General features: G+C 37.1%; 2 protein-coding genes across 2 annotated transcripts; both read left to right on the top strand.

Annotated features, from left to right (window-relative positions):
* The first annotated feature begins 387 nt into the window (after positions 1-387).
* Positions 388-2,946, top strand: LOC145683065 (uncharacterized). Its single transcript, XM_081754425.1, has 2 exons — positions 388-487; positions 1,556-2,946. The coding sequence occupies exons 1-2, from the start codon at positions 388-390 to the stop codon at positions 2,944-2,946; spliced, it is 1,491 nt and encodes a 496-aa protein (XP_081610551.1).
* A 61-nt stretch (positions 2,947-3,007) lies between these two features.
* On the top strand, positions 3,008-5,563 carry LOC145683066 (uncharacterized). The gene has a single exon (XM_081754426.1). The coding sequence runs from the start codon at positions 3,008-3,010 to the stop codon at positions 5,561-5,563; it is 2,556 nt and encodes an 851-aa protein (XP_081610552.1).
* The last annotated feature ends 8,695 nt before the right edge of the window (positions 5,564-14,258 follow it).

Here is a 14,258-nt window from a genome sequence, read left to right on the forward strand (position 1 = left end):
CAATTTATATTTGGTTGCATTCATGTGGTGTACGAATCAAGCTTTACAGTCCACTAGTATGAATATTGTTTTTAGCATTGTTATTGTACTTTAGTGAAAAAACAAATATATACATTCATATTGTACATTGGTCCTATCCGGGCCACATGAGTGCAAAGATTTCTGAGAATTGTTCTGTGCTGTCGTGAAGAGAAATGTGTTTGTGTCGACCTATATGTGGTGTTATCACGTACGTTGGACAATAATCACGTTTTGTGTAGGCGGACAGCTGTTGTACCAGGACCAGGCTTCTGGATTATATTTCATAGGTAAAAAAAAAAAAAAGAAAAAACATCATCTTCAGGTCAGTAGTTTTTTATTCTTCATATTTCTGCGTAGCATTTAATCATGAGTGAATCACACCAGCGTCTTTTAAGGCAAAGATCTGCATACAGAGGCCAGTTAACCAGAATAAACACTTTTGTTCAGGCCTTTGATCCAAATGAAGGCAATATAGAAGAAATACGTGCACGCTTAAAACATCTAAATAACGTCTGGTCAAAGTTGCAGGAAGTGCAAGATACTATTGAAATTGATCAAATCGAACCCGAAGCGGAAGCAGTTAACGCTCGTGCAGAAATTGAAAATGTGTATTTTTCTTTAGAGGCTCAAATGTAAGCACTTGTTTTAAAGCATGGAAATAAAGAATCAGCTGTTAATAATAGCACTATTAGTAGCGCACAAGTTAAATTGCCGGTCATACAGTTGCCTGCATTTGACGGGAACTGTAAACATTGGTTATCATATAAGGACACTTTTATATCTCTTATTCACGAGAATAAAGACATTTCCACAGTACAGAAGTTTCAGTACCTCCGAACTTCTCTTAAGGGCGAAGCGTTAAACCTAATTGAAAATTTACCTATTACCGAAACAAATTATTCAGTAGCATGGCAATTACTCGTTGACAGGTATTCAAATAAAAAGCTAATTGCTTCTTCTTACATTCACGAAATACTACAAATCAAGCCAGTGTATAAAGAAAATGTAAGTGAACTTCGCGCTTTTATAAATACAGCTACTAGCAATATAAATGCGCTACAAGCACTTGAGCCAAACGTAAACCTCACAGACGTAATTTTGACCCAACACTTTGTATCAAAATTAGACGCTAGTACTAGAAAGTCATGGGAGCTTCAAAATACGAATTCTAATTTTCCTGCTTTATCAGAATTCTTTTCGTTTTTAGAGAAACGTTGTCAGGTGCTTGAGAACATGAGAACTAGTATTGATGGTATGAAGCAGGGTAGTAGCGTACAAAACAAGCAAACAAAAAGTATTCAGTCATCAAAGACTTATTTATCAACATTTTCAAATGCATGCGAATTTTGTAATAGCCAGCATCCCTTATATTCTTGTTCGTCTTTTGTGAATGCGGGACACAGCCAAAAATTAGAGTGCATTCGTAAAAATAAATTATGCATGAATTGTTTGAAAAGTAATCATTTTTTGAAGAATTGTAAATCGAGAGGTTGTAAAAAGTGTTCCAAAAAGCACAATACATTATTGCATGTAGACGTAACAAAGGACAAATCAGTGCGGTTTCCAAGTGTAAGCAGTGCTGCGGTGCAAGAGCTTAGTAACAACTCAGATTCCAGTGAAAATTTAGGGCAAGTGTCATATTGTGCATTAAAGGCTAGGCCCAACGCAAGAGTGTTGTTATCTACTGCAATAGTAAAAGTAAGGGATAACAAGGGAAATTTGATTCCTTGTCGCGCGCTTCTAGACAGTGCTAGTCAGACCAATTTCATAACAGAGAATTTGGTGCAACAATTGAACATCAAACGGTATAGACAGTATACTCCAATTCAAGGTATAAATCAAGCAATTTCTAATACAAAGTACTCTGTAGATATTTGTATCCATTCATGTGTTAACACATTTTCATTAAATATAAGTTGTTCAGTTCTTCCTCACATTACAAGTAAACTACCGGAAGAAAGAATTAATTATGACGATTGGAACATTCCCAAGGACACTGTTCTAGCAGATCCTACTTTTAATGCGCCTGGGGACATAGATATTCTTTTAGGTGCGGAAGTATTCTACATAATTATGAAGTCAGGACACAAAACACGGCCAGGTGATTTTCCAGTGCTTCAGGAGACAGAATTGGGATGGATCGTGGCAGGACGCATTCCTCAAGAACGTGACCCCCATATTCCATTAATAACATGTTTTGTGAAGACAAACATAGATCTACAGCAACAACTTCAAAAATTCTGGGAACTAGAAGAAATTACTGTTACACCTAGATCAAGCGAAGAGCTTGCATGTGAGCGACATTTCGTTCAGAATACAACAAGAGATCATACAGGGCGTTTCATTGTACGATTGCCTTTGCTTGAAGACCGTACAGTTTTAGGCGATTCTTATCAGCAGGCATTGGTTAGATTAAAGCAATTGGAAAGAAGATTCGATCAACACCCGGACTTCGAAGCTAAATATACGGAATTCATGCAAGAATATGAAGATCTTGGTCACATGGTAAGGATAGATGAGAGTAAAACGGAAGACGTCAGCGTTGCATACTATTTGCCACATCATGCAGTTTTTAAGCCTACAAGCTCTACAACAAAGCTCCGTGTAGTGTTTGATGCTTCAGCAAAATCTGACAGCGGAAAAAGCCTCAACGACATTCTCTTAGTTGGTCCTACAATACAGCAAGATTTGTTTTCTATCATTTTGCGCTTCAGAACTCATTCGGTAGTATTCACTGCAGATATCGCTAAGATGTATCGCATGGTCAATGTTCATCCAGAAGACACGCCATTACAACGTATGTTGTGGAGAAAATCTAGAAATGAACCGATTCAAGTTTTTGAGTTGAAAACACTAACGTATGATACGCGCTTCATTTGTGGCCACAAGATGCCTACAGCAATTAGCAGACGAAGAAGAGCATAATTACCCTGTAGCAGCAGAAATATTACGTCGAGATTTCTATATTGACGATGTTTGTAGTGGCATGAGCAACATACAGCAAGCTCTAGAGGTCCAGAAGCAATTGATAGAGTTACTGGGAAAGGGAGGTTTTATACTTAGGAAATGGAGTTCGAATGATCCAAGGTTATTGGAATCCATCTCGCCAGAGCTTCGAGAAGTGCAGCGTCCAATCCAGTTCCATGAGGGCCAAGGCGTCAAGGCATTAGGATTGTCATGGCATCCAGACAAGGATATGTTTCTCGTTGAAAGCAAGACGACACCAGTGAAGGTTCAAGAGTGCATTACTAAACGCCAGATTGCTTCAATCATTGCCACTATATTCGATCCATTAGGAGTAATTTCACCAGTTGTCATTTCATACAAAATATTTTTGCAAGAATTGTGGCGGCAAAAGGTTCAATGGGACGACAGTATACCAATGGAATTAGCAAAGAAATGGACTCAATTATACAAGCAACTTCCATTAATCAATCAGATTAAATTCGATAGATATGTACTTGTTCAAGGAGACATAGCGGAGATTCAGATCCATGGTTTTTCAGATGCTTCTCAAAGAGCATATGGAGCTTGCATTTATATGCGATCGATCAATCAACAAGGAGAAATATCAGTTAAGTTATTGTGTGCTAAATCACGTGTGGCCCCAGTCAAGAAAATCACTCTCCCACGTCTGGAGTTATGCGCAGCAGTTGTTTTGGCAAAGTTAGTTCACAAGATTTTACCAATTTTAAAATTGAACATAAGTAGCGTCCATTTATGGACCGACTCCCAAATCGTGTTGGCATGGCTAGCTTCTCCGTGCAACAAATGGAAACCTTTCGTGGCCAACAGAGTAGCTCAAATTCAAGACTTAACTGACGTTAGCTGTTGGAAACATGTAACTTCTTCAGACAACCCTGGAGACTTGATTTCAAGAGGAATAGATGCAGTTTCCATAAAGGACAATTCATTATGGTGGCACGGTCCACAATGGCTTTCTAGTTTAGAATCTAATTGGTCAGTCACAAGTAAGGATTCACTGCAACCAGATCAAGTTCCAGAGAGTAAGGGAACCATAACATTGACAGTCACTTTAGACAATTGGTGCAATGGAACCATAACAAGATTCTCAAAATTGTCAAGGTTAGTTAGAACAATAGCATATTGTAGACGTTTTGTTCATAACATCAGACACAAGCAAAACAAACTAACAGAAGGTCTTTCAGTACAAGATCTCCACACAGCGCTCCATGTTTGCATCAAATGGACACAAGAAATTGGGTTTCACAACGAATTGCAGCATCTTCGTAATGGGAACATTGTTCCGTCAAGAAGTAAATTGAACAATTTACATCCATTTTTAGATAGTGAAGGCATGATCCGAGTTGGAGGAAGATTGGAGAATAGTCAACTTCCGTTTGACGCCAAACATCAAATAGTTCTGCCTTCAAACCAACACTTAACAAAACTTATAGCTAAAGCAGAACACTTAAGATTACTTCATGCTGGACCCCAATTATTAATATCATCACTACGCCAGAAATATTGGATCATCAGGTGCAAACAGGTAGTAAAACAAGTGATCCATCATTGCTTCACGTGTTTCAAGTTAAAGGCCAGTGGTTCAAAACAACTTATGGGACAGTTGCCAGCAGCCCGTGTGCAGCAAGCCAGACCATTCCTAAACGTAGGCGTGGACTACGCTGGAGCGTTTTACATAAAATCAGGAGCAGTTAGAAATAGATCTGTAGGTAAGGTATATGTTGCATTATTTGTTTGTTTATCCACCAAGGCAATACATCTGGAATTGGTAACAGATCTTAGTGCGCAGTCATTCATAGCAGCTTTACGCAGATTCATAGCCAGACGAGGAAGATGTCTCAATATATACAGCGACAATGGCACAAATTTCGTTGGAGCCAACAACGAATTGAAAGAATTGTATCAGCTGTTTTCATCAGATCCTTTTAGTTCTCAAGTTCATGATTTTACATCGACCGAAGGAATTCAGTGGCACTTCATGCCACCAAATTCGCCGCATTTTGGAGGACTATGGGAAGCCGGTATAAAATCAATGAAATACCATCTACTTCGTATTACACAAGGTGCAGTGTTAACATATGAAGAGTTTGCAACATTACTCACACAGGTTGAGGCCTGTCTCAACTCTCGACCACTTACAGTGCTATCAAGTGAGCCTAACGACATCAGTGTTCTCACCCCTGGACATTTTTTAATTGGAGAAGCACTTACAGCTTTACCAGAGCCTAACCTCACCGATCTACCATACAACCGCTTATCTCGTTGGCAGAAGATACAACAACTAAAACAACACATTTGGAAGAGATGGTCCCGAGATTATTTACATGGTCTTCAACAACGCTCTAAGACGACTTCACCGCAACACAATCTCAAGGTCGGAGATGTAGTTTTGCTGATTGAAGACAACGTTCCTGCATTGCAGTGGAAATTGGGCATCATTGAAAAGGTGTTCCCAGGAAAGGATTTCTTAGTTCGTGTAGTGACGGTTCGTACTACAACTGGAACATATAAACGTTCCATCAAGAAACTAGTTGCATTACCATATAACAAGGATTAGAATTGAGATTTGAGTAATATAAGTACAGTTGTAACATTGTTTCAAGTTTTGTGTTTGTTTCGTTTTTTATATGTATCATTTTGTTTTGTTTGGTCAGACCTTAGCTGACCAACAGGGGGGAGTATGTTTGGGATTATTTGTGTATTTAACAGTGTGTGTGCCTTTAGCTGGCAACAGTGTTCAAGTTGCTTAACGTTTTTCTATTGTTTGGTGAATAGTGTGTGAGTGTGGAGGCAGCAAGAACATGAAGTTTTGGTGGACCATATATCATGGTCGAAAATCATATAACATAACATAAACAATAAGCCATCGCAATCACAATCATTTACAACTAAAGACCTTGTGAACATTTTATTCTCGTGTATATGTTTTGTGTGCAAATTGAAGTTGTAATCATTAAATACAGTCAATTTATATTTGGTTGCATTCATGTGGTGTACGAATCAAGCTTTACAGTCCACTAGTATGAATATTGTTTTTAGCATTGTTATTGTACTTTAGTGAAAAAACAAATATATACATTCATATTGTACAATATTTAAACTCATCCATAATTTCCAGTATCATGATCACTACGAACTTTCATGTATGTAGTTTTCTCTGCATTTACTTCTAAATCCATATCCCTGCAAGCGTCTAACAAGGCCTCAGCATTTCTTCATATTGTACTCCTTCATTGCCAGTTAAATTTACATCAGCAGCATGTTCCATAACCTGAGGAATACCATTCAACTCTAGGCTCTGGTTGTTTTGAGTTTTTCTTACAGCGTGTTACAGTAAGAACTTGAATAATAATGGCGACAGCCTATCTAATTGTTTTTTTTAGTCTATTCTCGACGTGAAATCTCTTATACAAAAATTTTCCTACCCGGACTTTACTAAGGGATTCATATAAACGTACCTTCATTTATCTATTTCGAATTTTCGTTATTCCAAATTCTGTAATGTTGTAAAATATTTCTTTTCTCACCGACTCGTAAGCCTTTCTAAAATCAATAAATAGTTGATGTATCCGGATATTGTATGATCACTTCTTTTGAGTATTTGTCGAATGATAATTATTTGGAAGATAGTAGCTCTATTTCGTATAAATCCGCACTGATAATCTCCAATAATTTGATCTGCGAATGGGGTCATTCTTGCTAATAGGTTGAGAGGATTTTATACTATATTAACCGAAGAGAAATGTATCAATTATTATTACAGTTAGTTTTGTAGCCTTTACCGTGGATTTGAACAATGATACCACACTTGAAGCAATTCTTCCTTGTTTCATATTAGGAGAATAAGTTTGTACATCTTGTTCCACAATTTTTCGCCTACTGCTAAACTTGCTAAGTCCTAATTTCGTCTACACCATGAGATTTGTGTTCGAATTTTTTATGACAATTTCTACTATTCAATTAGGTTTCGAAATATACTGTTCTGGTTGTGAATTTTTCTTTCTCGATGCACAATTATTTTTGACTGCATGTTAAACAAATCGTCAAAGAAATATATCCATCTGTTCAAGATGCTATCTGTATCAGTGAGAATTGTTCCGTCAACTTTAATATGTAAACAGATGTTGGTAGCTTTCCTTAAATAACTCGAAGTAGTAGGCCCCGTACTATCGAGCCAAGTCAGCAAAAATTTTCTCGATTCTGATTGGTTGAGAGAGGTCACGTGACTTTAGGCCACGCCAACACCGGAAATATAAATTTTAGCCACGCCCTCCAGGTCACGTGGTATAACGTCATGAGTCACCCTGCGGGGAAATCCCTAACTTTGGATATTTCAAATTCGTTCACTTTAAGGGTAAGATGAGTGCTTTGGTACCACGATCCTGATTGGTTGATAGAGGTCACGTGATCTTAGACCCTGGTATTTATGAAATTCGTTCCCTTTTACGGGGTAAGATGAATGCTTTGGTACCACGATGCTGATTGGTTGATAGAGGTTACGTGATCTTAGGCTCTGGAATTTTTTTTTAATATTCGTTTCCTTTTAGGGGTTAGATGAGTGCTTTGGTACCACGATGCTGATTGGTTGATAGAGGTCACGTGATCTTAGATCCTGGGATTTTTAAATTCGGATTTCCTCTCTGATGTGTACTTCGGCACTACGATACTGATTGGCTGATAGAGGTCACATGATTTTAGACCCGCCACTCGGTGAGCAGGTTACATGGTATAACGACATGAGTCATCTTTGTGGGGAAATCCCTCACTCTGAATTTTTGAAATTTGTTTCATTTTTATGGGTAAGATGAGTGCTTTGGTTCCTCGATTCTGATTGGAGGATAGCAGTCACATGATCTTAGCCCCAGCCCATGCGAGTAATTCAAATTTTTTAGGTTCGTGATATGACGTCATGAGATCAGGCGATCCATCCTTGACCGTGATTTTAGAATTACGTTCACTTTTATTGTTACTGTACTGGTTATGTACTGAAGTTCACCTTAAATATTATAGTTTTCTTTTATGGGTAAGATGGTTCTTACCTTAATGAAGAATTTACCAACCTTATATATTTACGTATGAAGATTCAGTACAGAATCTTGTCCTTGAATTAGTATGTATCTGAAAGGATACATTTATTTTAACAATTGTGAAAGAGGGGTCCATCCTTGTTGCTTGTAGATTAACTAAAGAGGTGGTGCTTTGCCTTAATGCGATTGTTTCATTGTTAGAACCTTTGCAAAACATTGTTGTGCGTTTAAGCGATTTTTTTAAACACTCAGCGTTTTGTTGCTCAGTAAGAGCCTCATTAATGGAAACAATGTTGCCAGATTTTTCTTACCTAAACTGCTCCGATTCTTTTCGAAACAGTTTCGAAGAGTGCAAGAATTTTTAAACTAAAAATTTTTCGAACTAAAAATTGTAACTAAAAAGTTTAAACAAAAAGGTTCAAACCAAAAATTTTCGAACCAAAAAAATTGAAAAATAATTTCGAACTAAATTTTCAAATCAAATTTTTTTCGAAATAAAAAATTTGAAACAAATAATTTCAAAACAATAATTTTTTCGAACCCAAGAAAATTGAAACAAACATTTCAAAAAAATTGGAACTAAACCAATTTTAAAAACAAGTTTCGAACTAAAGATGTAAATCACATCTAAAAATTTTCAAATCAAAATTTTCTCGAAAAAAAAAATAAATTATTTGAACTAAAAATTAAGAATCAAATTTCAAAACTAAATTTTCAAATCAACATTTCGAACGGAATATTTTCAAACTAATGCTTTAAACCAAACCATAGATATATTTCCCCCCTTAAATCTCAAACCAAATTTTCAAGGTTACCGTTATGTGAAAACAAGTGTTCAGGGTTTCAAGAAATAGTAAAATTTATTTTTTCAACTGGTATTTTGACGAAAGGTATGTGATTTTCTCATACAATTTTATTAACACAATAAATACAGTCTAGATAATGAATATTTTGGACGTGTTATCATCTTCTAATCTTGTAGACGTATCCTGTAAAGAAAAAGAAGAAATAATGGATTATCTTATGAATTTCTTTTTTCTTGAAACAGTAAAAACGAGTAAATATTGGTAAGAGAGAAGTAAAACTTACTCGTAAAAGATGGATGTGTGACACTCTCTGTTTAGTTCAATCTTCCTCCTCGGGTACGAGATGACTGCATTTCTTCCACTGATGGTGTTGGTGGTTTATGAAATCTTCTGGGTACTGCATTTTTTCTTGATGTTGTTGCTTTATGGTCAAGGAGGAAAAAAGGAAAAGAAGAAAGACTATGTTACAATGGTGGATTCATTGGGTATTTACAGTGTTTTCTTCATCTTTTTTCCTGTTCCAGCTTCCGTTTTTTAACGTACGTTGGTGCCTGGATTAAATATTTCTAAACTGTAATTTTCCGGCCCTCCACTAACAAATGTCTTGATGTAGGCTCGTTGTCCATAAGAATCCATCTCATCCGATAAGCATCCCAAGTACGTGGAAGGTTCAATGGTTGGCTCCCCCGGCCTTTCTGTAAATATCACAGAATCCGTGTAGAAATATAAAACACATTCCTGCAACATTTCCAGGTACTTGTACAGTTCCAGACGTGCCTGACATGTTGTAAATGCTCCTAACATGACATTGGTGTTTCGATTTTGAACAGGCACATGTTCATTGTACTCCCAGAGCGCTTAAAACATGGTATCATTGATGGGTACAATTTGATGGAGTTCAATGTCGGGTGAAGTGAGTTTTTCCTAAAATTCTTCTGGCCGATCAATAATCGTGGTCTGGCTAAAGTTTGTACGTTGTGAGAGCTTCCCCCATAAAGAATTAACCCAACGTTTAGATAAACTACTTGCAGAATTATTTTATTTATTGGTGGTATATTTTCATCACACTATAGGTAAATTCTAGGATGTTCTACAGCACCGTTTCCCAACTGTGGTGCCGTGGCACACTGGTGTACCGTGAATGGGCCACTGGTGTGCCGCGAGGAATGGAAACAAAATTATTAATTTTATAGAAATCAAATTGCAAAACCTAGGGGAAAATGTATATTCTCATTTCACATTACTATGAACCTCTACTGTGTATCTTCAATTTTAAATATCATACCGGGTTACTGTTTTGTACATTTCTAATTGTTATTATTGTTATGACCATTATTCCTTCTTTGTTGTTGCAGACTATTTCGTAACTTGAAAATTTAAAATATCATTCAATAATTTCGACAAATTACCTACGTTGGTGCTTTAAAAGTAAGAGATATTTGTTTGTTCGTTCGTTATTTAGTGGTCTTCCTTCTTAGTAAAAGATTGGATACAGTATTTAAAAAGAAAGCTTATTTTTGAAAACATGAGTCCAATTTTTCATTGCAATTGTTTTCTACTTTTACATTAGAATGAAAAATAAGCATAATGATTTACCACGGGAGAGAAAACAGTGATAGAGCTTTCTTCTCTAAGAGAAGATCAATATTCACAGAAAAATATCACTGTGTTTTATATTTACAAATAATAATATCTATAAGTGTGCCCCGAGAATCCAAGTAACATCCGCAGTGTGCCGCAAGTTGAAAAACTTCGGGAAACGCTGTTCTACAGGGTATTTAGCGCACTTATTTATGAAAGGATAAATCGAAACAATATCGACATATTTTATTTTTTCTCCTTCATTTCTTCGACTTGATGGTACAATTTCACATAATTGGTCCTGCCTCCAAAAAAAACTATCTCTTGGATTTAGGTGTCTACGGTTCATGTACGGATGTTTCTTGAAATGCGTTGCCATTGTTGGATTTTTTAAAGAACTGTTTAAATTCGCACTCCCTTATTTCATGTACAATGTACTCCAATTCACGCAGTCTTGCGTTCGTTCATAATGGAATTCCAGGGTGTCTTATGGATTGCCGTAGATGGGCTGAAAACGGCCTAAAGTAATACACACTTTACAACCGTGATAAAAAACAGCCCGCAAGCTCATAGACGTGCGCGCTCGTCTACGGATCGTGGTAGTAGCCATCAACATGGAATCCCGCAACAAACACTTCTTTTGTGGAGCCGATGTAAGATTTGTTTTCCTTCGGTTTTTTCAATGTAGGCCAGCCATTGCATTGCAGCGATCGATTGCGTACCTCTCTATCAATAACCATGCTTCGGTAGAATTCCAATCGTATTGGGCTTGAGGAAATTCGGGCGGAATACTAAATTGGAAGCACTTGCAATTGTTATCGTCTTCAAGAAAGGATTTACTTTGGTTTCTGCTTCAAATGACGTCATAAACGAAACACATGCTTGTCGCAGTACTTTGACATCTTGAATACAATAGTTGATACTTTCCTTCTGGAAATCAAATGTGTCATTACGATGGTCATTGTACCACTGCATGAACTTGTTCCTGTTTTCAACGGACATTTCATTTGCACCATAATACATCGTTTCTGGAAGTGGTCCAATATACGATTTATTTCCTTTGGTGTTGAAGAAATGCGGGAAGTATCCTTTGGTTGCGGGTAAATTGAACGCTTTCGACGATTTGAATGTCAGTGAATGTCAGATTATTTAATGTTAAACTCAGTATCTTGGTCCCATTTAATACGACGTCAGGTCTCTATTGACAATGTTCTACTATAGTCTTTAGAATAAAATGTCTATTGTAACTCTTCGAGTTGTGAAAGAGACCGAAAATCCTATTTATGTTGAGACGACGTTACCGCAAGTACTGGAGAAAATTATAAATAGGATCCTCTCCTTGGAAAATATGCTGGCGCTGATCACACGTACTGCACAGGGGCGGATCCGGATCCGGGGGCGGTGGTTTGTCATACTGCTACTTTTAAGGGCTCTAAAGTTTAGGATGGGTTTTTTTTATATATATATAAAATAAGAAAGCTTCTTCTTGTGAGGGGGCGATCGCCCAGATCGCCCCCACTGGATCCGCCCCTGGTACTGCAAGAATGTTGGATATTGTCTTTTTCATATTGTCTTTACCATACTTGTTGTGCAACCAATAAATAGGAACGTGTACAAACATGTTATCGCCAATGTTCTTGTCCTGCATGGATTCTATATCGTGGAAACTAAATAAGGCGTTCTTTGTGTGCAAGAGTAAAGGAACACTAGGTTTCAAACATTGTCGATCAGGAAGCATGAAACATTGATGCGATCCTGGAACAGTCTTCTAACATACATTACAAAAGATCTCATTACAGTCATGAATGCGTTGTCCACTTCGTACAAAAGAATATACTCTGTAACATTTAGTACATTGCTTCACCATTTTACATACAGGTTCCCCTTGATGATATACAACATTACAATGATTATTAAAACATTCTTCGCCGTAAAATTGACGATTGCAGTCGTTGCACAATATCAGCGTTTGGTTCTTGTAGCATACCTGTCTCTGTAAGCATTTGGAGCACGTTACAGAACTTTTTTTTACATGTTCATTACATTTACTATACTTTTTATGGCACGCTTCACAGTAGAAATTCATTGCAAAACAATCAGTGAAAGAATGGATGATATCAAAATGGCCGGCAAAACAAATCAAATTTATGGGAGTGCGATTTTCATCGTTGGGCCACTCGTACATGATGTCACGACCTGAGAAACTGGCGTACACTGTAATTTTATATTCTTTCAGATAAGTATGGAATTGTCGCTTTCATTTACACTGGCACCATGGTCCAAATTCACTCCTGCATAACGCATCCACTTCTTGATCCACAACACATTTCGAATGATCTTGATATTTCTTTTGTCGTTTCACATCTGCATTCTTGTATGTCTTCAGGGCAATACCAATGACAAGGGCGTACGCCAGACACCTTAAATCTAGATTTTTTAGGCGTACAATTCCTTTTTTGCTTCGTAATAACTCTTCATTTTGAAGTACACCTTGCCGCACACGACCATAGACACATGAAACATCCACACGATGAAAATAAACGATGAATGATTCGTGGAGGAGAAATGAATTGTTGCTTTGTAATACCCTTTCGAACGAAGCACATATTGTTTCCAGTGTCAGGTTTCGTGCTTAGCGGAAGCTCACTCAAAATGGTTTATTGGTGTCTCGTGGCGATATTACCGATAAACCAACCATCGCTTCATCGTTGACATTACCTAATAAATGATCCAGCATCGCTTGCAAACTATTATGCACGTATTGGATACTATGGGTTCCTACTTGTGGTGCGTTAAATAGTACTTTCATCATTCTGCCCTCAATGTTAAATCGTCTATAATGACAAGTGATTTCGTTACGAAAGATAAAACCGCTCAGAGTTCCATTATTAAAGCACACGTAGTTTTTCTAACTTCATGTATTAAATAATTATACTACTGAAATAAGTGTTTTATTACTGTTATACTGGAAATCAAACTCGAGACCATTACATCAGCATGTAACTGACCTACGATTCTGTAGTGATAAAAAGAATGCATGAAATGAATGAATGTTTCAACAGTGCTGAGATACGACAAAGTTAACGTATTTTTTTCGTTGACAATAAAATGATGCATTTGCAAATTGAAGAGATTCATCAAACATTACCGATACGCATACGTAATTGTCAAAACGAAATCTGGGTAGCGTAAAACTTTTAACCAAATATTCATGCACTCTTTTTTTCATTGTGGCTAAGCGGTTAGCGTACATGGTTCTGACGTGGAAGGCCCGGTTCAATCCTCGGTGGGTTTGCTTTTCACGTCGGGACGCTGTCAAACCTTTTGTGAAATTTAATAATATTATTCTCATGCGTAGTTTTCGAAATTTATCATACATTCTTTTCAAAACTAAGCTAAGTGGTTGGCATACACACCTCTGGCACAGGTACAATCCAGACGGTTGCTCGGATATCACGTTAAGCTGAAGGGACGCTAAACTAAAACAATGGTTTCAAAGGAAATCGAACAATATTATTTTCAGGCGTAGTTTTCGAAACTTTTTAATGCATTCTTTTCAAAACTAAGCTAAATGGCTAGCGCACACATCTCTGGCCATGGTTCAATTCCCGACGGGAGAACAAATTCAACATTTAGCTGTATTCCTAGCCCACACTACTTAAGGGACGCTAAACTAAAATAAAAAAACCCATATCATTTCTCGTGCTTAGTTTTAGAGAACACGATACTTTTAAAGTGTGGGGTCCATGATCCAATCTCGTGAGTTTATTCATGGTACTCCCACTTTCCCATTCCACTAATTCTTCATAATCATTCAAATGCTCCCATAGCCGAAATA

The sequence above is a fragment of the Thermobia domestica genome, chromosome 4 (assembly GCF_964235325.1).
Source record: "Thermobia domestica chromosome 4, izTheDome1.hap1.1, whole genome shotgun sequence".
Taxonomy (NCBI): Eukaryota; Metazoa; Arthropoda; class Insecta; order Zygentoma; family Lepismatidae; genus Thermobia; species Thermobia domestica.